The 8,744-nt window shown below is 47.5% G+C and overlaps 1 protein-coding gene across 1 annotated transcript; it reads right to left on the reverse strand.

The window, feature by feature from the left end:
• Positions 1-3,758: 3,758 nt before the first annotated feature.
• Positions 3,759-8,003, reverse strand: LOC138362777 (uncharacterized). Its single transcript, XM_069321335.1, has 3 exons — positions 7,910-8,003; positions 5,466-7,442; positions 3,759-3,775 (listed from the first exon to the last, which is right to left on the reverse strand). The coding sequence occupies exons 1-3, from the start codon at positions 8,001-8,003 to the stop codon at positions 3,759-3,761; spliced, it is 2,088 nt and encodes a 695-aa protein (XP_069177436.1).
• Between the last annotated feature and the right edge of the window lie 741 nt (positions 8,004-8,744).

Below are 8,744 nucleotides of genomic sequence, written 5' to 3' on the forward strand. Positions count from 1 at the left end.
ACAAACCGAGTTTCCGTCTTTCTCTGCCACCATTACTTTTGTTCACACTCATTTTCTGCAGCTTTGTGAACGGACCGAAACGTCGTCACTTCATTTTCAGATGTGTGGGTTGTGCGTCTTGGTTTTATTTCACTTTCGATAACATAATTTTAAACTAATCACTATATACCCTGATCAGTACCTGCTAATATAACTACACAGTTTTCCATTCATCATATTTAAACTCTATTTATTCATTTATAAACTAATTTCCCGCCCATATCTATTATTAGGTTCCTGCTGGTTCCTGCCGATTCCTAAAAGGTTCCTAGAGGAATCTTCACAAATCTTCAGGAACTGCTGCCAGCAGCAGCCTTGCCGATCACCTCGCCAAGAAATCCTGGTGGCAGACAGAGTTGTAGGAGTAAAGCTCGCGAAGTTGACCATACGTAAACCACGGGTTTACCTATGGTCAACTGGTCATCGTCCAGCCTTTGCGAAATCTTACATTATTTTTAACCCACTCGCTCACAATTAACTTTTAAACATGCTCAAGTGCATATAATAATACGTCAACTCCATGCATGCTCATTAGACCTTCTCCATTCACGTCAACATATACTTTCTCAGTCTTGGATTGCTATATGCACTTTATAATCTTTCACACATGCTTTTCCTACTAGATTTCTCAATACGACTCTATGATGCACGTAACCACTTCCATTATGAAACCCACTTTATGCATCATTAAGTTCCCAGTTATCTCCTGAATCACTATTATGCCATACATTGTGCAGACAAATATATCAACAGTTCTTACAAATACTACAATTTGCTTTATATGTATATGAAAGTACAATCACAGCTCTTTCCAATCATTTTATACCACGCTTCTCTTGATTTCAGGCATATTTCCCACACCCATTCCATTACCTTATCCGATACATTTTATATTGAATTCTTCATCAATACGTGTTGCTTGTCTATATTTGGGATTCTGCTCTGACGTGATTGTATCTTTCATACAAATAACTTCCCGTACACTTCCAACACCAAAGAAACCTATCTTGTTTACATTTGCATCTACTTTAATCAACACTGCCCATCTAATTTTCAAATTACTCTCCGCCAACTTTTAGTTTCTTCAACAGCTAGCATGCTTCCATGTAGATCTTTAATATTTCAATAAACTTTTACACCAGCATTCTTGTTAAACCTTTACCAATTTGCGCCAAATTTTCTGTAGAGTTTTCAATAAATTTTCGTCCAAGCTCCTCATTAACTCTGTTTTTGTCGGCTTGACTAGTCTCTTCACATATCTTTTAACCTCGTCTAGCTCCTTCATGTCCCCCCCTTACTTTAATCTACAGATTCCATTTTTTGTCATTACCAATTACCAACTTTTGGAATTTTTTCGTCTCACCAAGTACTTTCACTCACTCTTATCAGTATGGCAGAGGCCAGCTTAATATTCAAATCCAAACATTCTTTCCATGTCTTCCACACGACAAAAAATAACTTGGTAAAGTTTCTTTCACCCACAAGAATATCGACTCTCTTTTGCAATCATCAGCTAGCCCTTAATCTTCAAAATTTGTATCCTTTCACCTTTCGCATGTAGCATCGTTTCGTTTCATCGTCCTCCATTTACCATACAATCTTGTCTTGCATAACACATATGTGAACGCAGAAACCTCTAGTCCAGACAGCCTGCTCATAATGCTTTTGTATCACCACTCTTTTCCTTAGTACAAAATCAATAAAATAGATTTCTGCCCTTTCATCATTTGAACAATATCACGTGTCCTTATATATACCCATATTGCTTAAATGTTGTTATTAGTAATACACAGCTTTCTTTCGCCACCAATCGCTGTCAAATAATTACAATTTACTCCTGCCACATATGTACACACCTATCACATCGGTATCAGGACCCATTCCCACTTTACCAAGTAAATCACTCATAACAAAAGTTATACAGTATTTCGTCTTGATCTAATCCAATCTCAAAATTAAGCAACAAAAATATATTTGTAGTTTTCCGTCAGTAATCACATGAACAGCATGTTATAAAAGTCACCTCAACGCTTACTAATTTAAATTCTGTACACAAGCATCTTCATTGCGTCACAGTGAAGACGCTTATGAAGACGGCACAGTGAACAAATGGAATGCACAAGGTAGTGATTTAGTGGAGGCTGATTCCATACACACTTTCAAATATAGATATGATAGAGCCCAATAGACTCAAGAATGTATATTTATGACCAAACTAAACTAGAAAGTGAAGGGACGACGACGTTTCGATCCGTCCTGGACCATTCTCATGTCGATTGTGACAATCGACTTGAGAATGGTCCAGGACGGATCGAAACCTAGTCGTCCCTTCACTTTGTAGTTTTTTTTTTTTTTTTATTTTTTTTTTTTTTTATTATTTTCTACCACAGACGTGGCCACACATTTACAATGCTAACCAGCATATATACATTTTCTTCTGTCCTCCATGGACAGGGTTAGAGAAGTGTTAAACATACAGTTCAAGGGTTTATTGAACACTCAACCACAGAAGGTGATTCGGTGCTTTTAAAATGCTAAGCTAACCTACATACGTAAATACAAAGATACACAGATTTACGTACGCCCTACATAAAGTATTAGATGTGTCTTTTACATAGTGTCATTAATGTACATTCACAAAGGTGAAATGTAATTCTGATCAGCTTCCATATTTGCTTTATACCCATACATATACATACACACACACACATACACATACATATATACACACATACATGCATTCACATACATTTGTCTCATTTACCCTGACAGGGTGAGGTAGCTGATAAAGAAACTAGTGTGCAATTAAGCACTTAATCACTGAAGGTGATGAAGGTGCTTTTACAAGCTCAGGTTATATAGTTACATCACATACATACATTGTATGATTGATACATTACATGGTCAATTTTGGATACAAGTCCAATATATCATCAAGTGTTCCAGTACTCATATAGTAGTGGAACACTTGATGATATATTGGACTTGTATCCAAAATTGACCATGTAATGTATCAATCATACAATCTTTGTAGTGTGTGGTTTGGTCAACATATTTCAGCCAAGTTATTGACTCCTCGTCTGCCTCAGGAATCTATACACCGGTTGACTGACTGTTGAGAGACGGGACCAAAGAGCCGAAGCCCCCCTTCCTTGTTCTATCACGCCCAATAATCCTGACCCAACTCTTCATTCTTACTTTCTCTAAGTTTAGGTTCGCATAAACATAGCACAACAAGCGAGCCCTCATGAAAAGCTTCCCAGCCATATTAGTCCCACCATTTTATGGCAGGTGACTTGAGGTTATATGCGCCACATTAAGTGATGTGGCTGCTACTTTCCTACGAGATATATTCCATGTAGTCTACGTAAATCGTATTTACATCTTGCACCTTGGTTCGTGTCCCACATAATTTGAAAAAAATGTACTGCTTTAATTTTGTGGTTCACATAAAAAGATAATTAGTGTAAATGTTGTTACATTCATCGAATTAAATGGTTACAACCACCGTATTATACACTGATATTGTTTGTTGACAAAGTGCACCTTAAAATGTATGTGTAATATGTAAAAAAGGTAATATTATTGGTCAAGAAGTAGAATGTAGTGAAATACGGGGTCGTGAAAGTCACCTCCATCTACAACTTGACAACCAGATACAACGAACACGAACGTCATTAAAAAAAATTAGACAGTAGGTGGGTTATGATGGCCTAGGCTTATTCTCCCATAGTCACTGTTGGATAAGCACGAAAGTTCATATAAAAAACTTGGCATTCGAGCAAATGTGTGACAAATGTTTTAGTGAATACTTTGCAAACGTTATCTCAAACAATTGATCATATAATCAAATAATCTAAGAACTTTACCAACGTTTTCCACTATAAAGGGAACCATAAACGTTTTTACACGTTTTCCATTTTGTACCTACCTTTTGAACGTTTCAATGACTCCGCTGAACTAACAAACGCTTGTAAAAATAATTCATAAGCATTTTGTAAATTAATACAAGACTACAATACATGAAAGCCGGGTTGACAACTCGCCAACATTTACTAAGTGAATGCGCCAGCGGTCCTGTAAATAACCTGCTCGTGTTTGTTGAAGTAATTAGCACGTGTTTGCGTCACAAGTGCTGCAGCATACTAACAAGCAATCGTCCAGCAGTTGCGTAAATCAAGCAAAATGGCGTATGACTCCATCTTATGAACAAGACATTCTCTTGTGCTAAAATTGTTTTTAATTGTTTGTAAATGATGAACACATCAACCCAAGTCGATAAACAAACACTAACAAGGAAACCAAAAGCAATGTAGAGATATGACTAGGCTGTGACTTTGCCAAAGTACTGAACATTAATAAAGTAATTACTTCTACCGATCATTTCAAGTCGTGCCGCGAACTGCGGATGCCATTAAATTTTGCACAGCATTATGCAAGGGAAATGAAGCCAAACGATAAATTAAGCAAGTGCTTCATTAAGAAAAGCGTAACCCCGTCGTTGAATCTAGTTTTCTTCTCGCAGTGACCTTTAAATCTCACCTTCCTAAACTTTAGAACAATGTAAACTGACCTTTAAAGAGCGCTCTCTTTTACACTGCATATGATCATTTTGAATATTAGCAAAATTATGAAGTTTATTGGTGCTGATAATTTCTTAGTGTAGAAATTGTTAACGTTTTGTGTGAAGGGACAGGTCGTACGGTGGCGCGGGGGACAGGTCGTACGGTGGCGCGGGGGACAGGTCGTACGGTGGCGCGGGGGACAGGTCGTACGGTGGCGCGGGGGACAGGTCGTACGGTGGCGCGGGGGACAGGTCGTACGGTGGCGCGGGGGACAGGTCGTACGGTGGCGCGGGGGACAGGTCGTACGGTGGCGCGGGGGACAGGTCGTACGGTGGCGCGGGGGACAGGTCGTACGGTGGCGCGGGGGACAGGTCGTACGGTGGCGCGGGGGACAGGTCGTACGGTGGCGCGGGGGACAGGTCGTACGGTGGCGCGGGGGACAGGTCGTACGGTGGCGCGGGGGACAGGTCGTACGGTGGCGCGGGGGACAGGTCGTACGGTGGCGCGGGGGGACAGGTCGTACGGTGGCGCGGGGGACAGGTCGTACGGTGGCGCGGGGGGACAGGTCGTACGGTGGCGCGGGGGACAGGTCGTACGGTGGCGCGGGGGACAGGTCGTACGGTGGCGCGGGGGACAGGTCGTACGGTGGCGCGGGGGACAGGTCGTACGGTGGCGCGGGGGGACAGGTCGTACGGTGGCGCGGGGGACAGGTCGTACGGTGGCGCGGGGGACAGGTCGTACGGTGGCGCGGGGGACAGGTCGTACGGTGGCGCGGGGGACAGGTCGTACGGTGGCGCGGGGGACAGGTCGTACGGTGGCGCGGGGGACAGGTCGTACGGTGGCGCGGGGGACAGGTCGTACGGTGGCGCGGGGGGACAGGTCGTACGGTGGCGCGGGGGACAGGTCGTACGGTGGCGCGGGGGACAGGTCGTACGGTGGCGCGGGGGACAGGTCGTACGGTGGCGCGGGGGACAGGTCGTACGGTGGCGCGGGGGACAGGTCGTACGGTGGCGCGGGGGACAGGTCGTACGGTGGCGCGGGGGACAGGTCGTACGGTGGCGCGGGGGGACAGGTCGTACGGTGGCGCGGGGGACAGGTCGTACGGTGGCGCGGGGGACAGGTCGTACGGTGGCGCGGGGGACAGGTCGTACGGTGGCGCGGGGGACAGGTCGTACGGTGGCGCGGGGGGACAGGTCGTACGGTGGCGCGGGGGGACAGGTCGTACGGTGGCGCGGGGGACAGGTCGTACGGTGGCGCGGGGGACAGGTCGTACGGTGGCGCGGGGGACAGGTCGTACGGTGGCGCGGGGGACAGGTCGTACGGTGGCGCGGGGGACAGGTCGTACGGTGGCGCGGGGGACAGGTCGTACGGTGGCGCGGGGGACAGGTCGTACGGTGGCGCGGGGGACAGGTCGTACGGTGGCGCGGGGGACAGGTCGTACGGTGGCGCGGGGGACAGGTCGTACGGTGGCGCGGGGGACAGGTCGTACGGTGGCGCGGGGGACAGGTCGTACGGTGGCGCGGGGGACAGGTCGTACGGTGGCGCGGGGGACAGGTCGTACGGTGGCGCGGGGGACAGGTCGTACGGTGGCGCGGGGGACAGGTCGTACGGTGGCGCGGGGGACAGGTCGTACGGTGGCGCGGGGGGACAGGTCGTACGGTGGCGCGGGGGACAGGTCGTACGGTGGCGCGGGGGACAGGTCGTACGGTGGCGCGGGGGACAGGTCGTACGGTGGCGCGGGGGGACAGGTCGTACGGTGGCGCGGGGGGACAGGTCGTACGGTGGCGCGGGGGACAGGTCGTACGGTGGCGCGGGGGACAGGTCGTACGGTGGCGCGGGGGACAGGTCGTACGGTGGCGCGGGGGACAGGTCGTACGGTGGCGCGGGGGACAGGTCGTACGGTGGCGCGGGGGACAGGTCGTACGGTGGCGCGGGGGACAGGTCGTACGGTGGCGCGGGGGACAGGTCGTACGGTGGCGCGGGGGACAGGTCGTACGGTGGCGCGGGGGACAGGTCGTACGGTGGCGCGGGGGACAGGTCGTACGGTGGCGCGGGGGACAGGTCGTACGGTGGCGCGGGGGACAGGTCGTACGGTGGCGTGGGGGGACAGGTCGTACGGTGGCGTGGGGGGACAGGTCGTACGGTGGCGTGGGGGGACAGGTCGTACGGTGGCGTGGGGGGACAGGTCGTACGGTGGCGTGGGGGGACAGGTCGTACGGTGGCGTGGGGGACAGGTCGTACGGTGGCGTGGGGGGACAGGTCGTACGGTGGCGTGGGGGGACAGGTCGTACGGTGGCGTGGGGGACAGGTCGTACGGTGGCGTGGGGGGACAGGTCGTACGGTGGCGTGGGGGGACAGGTCGTACGGTGGCGTGGGGGGACAGGTCGTACGGTGGCGTGGGGGGACAGGTCGTACGGTGGCGTGGGGGGACAGGTCGTACGGTGGCGTGGGGGGACAGGTCGTACGGTGGCGTGGGGGGACAGGTCGTACGGTAGAGTGGGGGGACAGGTCGTACGGTAGAGTGGGGGGACAGGTCGTACGGTGGCGTGGGGGGACAGGTCGTACGGTGGCGTGGGGGGACAGGTCGTACGGTGGCGTGGGGGGACAGGTCGTACGGTGGCGTGGGGGGACAGGTCGTACGGTGGCGTGGGGGGACAGGTCGTACGGTGGCGTGGGGGGACAGGTCGTACGGTGGCGTGGGGGGACAGGTCGTACGGTAGAGTGGGGGGACAGGTCGTACGGTAGAGTGGGGGGACAGGTCGTACGGTAGAGTGGGGGGACAGGTCGTGTGGTGGTGCCGAGGACAGGTCGTGTGGTGGTGTAATAACAAGGGCAAGTCTAGGATAGGTATGTCAAGAATCGCCAGCCATCTTTAAATTTGACTGCCTGCCCCTATGAGGTTCTCTCACTAACATCTGACCCATTTCCTAATTCCAATTCAATAACACTTTTAGTTCAAACACGTTGTAAACTCTAGTCTGAAAGAATATTATAAATATCCAAGACGTCACAATATTCAAACGTTACACCACATAATTGTGACGAATGAGATGAAGTAGAACACTGGACACTATATGAAGGGAATTATAATGACATGAACACTGTCTTCCACTTGAAGGGAATGAGCGCTGCATTTTATTCATGTGACGAAAATAAACCCGTCAGATAACCTTACCAATAAAACATACTGAAACCAACGTACATCTCCACTTGAAAGAAAATTACTTGGGTCTTTCACAGTATATTTATAATAAATGAGCGAAGAACATATTTAACCTTAAGCTAATCAACTTAACCTAACAAACCTCCACACTCGACAACCTCGAGGCCTTTGAATTTAACGACCGGGATTTGTTCATCGGTACTATTTTTATATTTGTTATGTATATTTGCGTGCATTTTCTCTCAGAGTTTTAGTTATATTATCATGTTTACTCTTGAGAAAATAAATGCATGAAAAAAAGTAATTATTTAACTAAGAACACCTTTTAATAAACCTCAAATAGTGCATGAGTTCACCACAGACCACTTTTGAATATAAAACTCTCCAGCTAGCAAATTAAAGATTTTTCAAACATTTATAATAGAACAAAAATGAAGAAAAAGCTATTCTTGAAAGATAATATTATTCAATGCAATTTGTCATCAAATATTAACCTATGATGTTTGTAAACCTTTCTCTAAGATTAACAGCGTCAGGTCTAATTCGCTTTAATTGTAGCTCCTGTCATTCTAGCTTTGCAATTTTCTTAATACAACAGTCTTTAAGCTGATGTTATAACTTTTATTTGCTTAAAATAGAACATTAAATGAGACACTTCTTATAATTCAATGATAGACCTCCATATGCACTTTTTTTGCATAAAATCACCTAACACTACAAATTACAGTTACTTGGTACGTTTCCTCCAATAACAGTACTGAAATGGTAATATAACTAAAATATTCTCCCAAGTTTAGGTTACACCTGGCACTACACCAAGTGTAAGTATGCACCGTAGCTGCATTGAACTACCATTTATATTAATATGAAGGAAATGTGTTAAAACATGTAATAATTAAATTATCCATACCACATCTGTTGCACTATATATTTTCTTTTATTTCGCCAGTAAGCTTTTCCTTCATAACTAGGTTATG

This window comes from Procambarus clarkii, chromosome 9, assembly GCF_040958095.1.
Source record: "Procambarus clarkii isolate CNS0578487 chromosome 9, FALCON_Pclarkii_2.0, whole genome shotgun sequence".
NCBI lineage: Eukaryota > Metazoa > Arthropoda > Malacostraca > Decapoda > Cambaridae > Procambarus > Procambarus clarkii.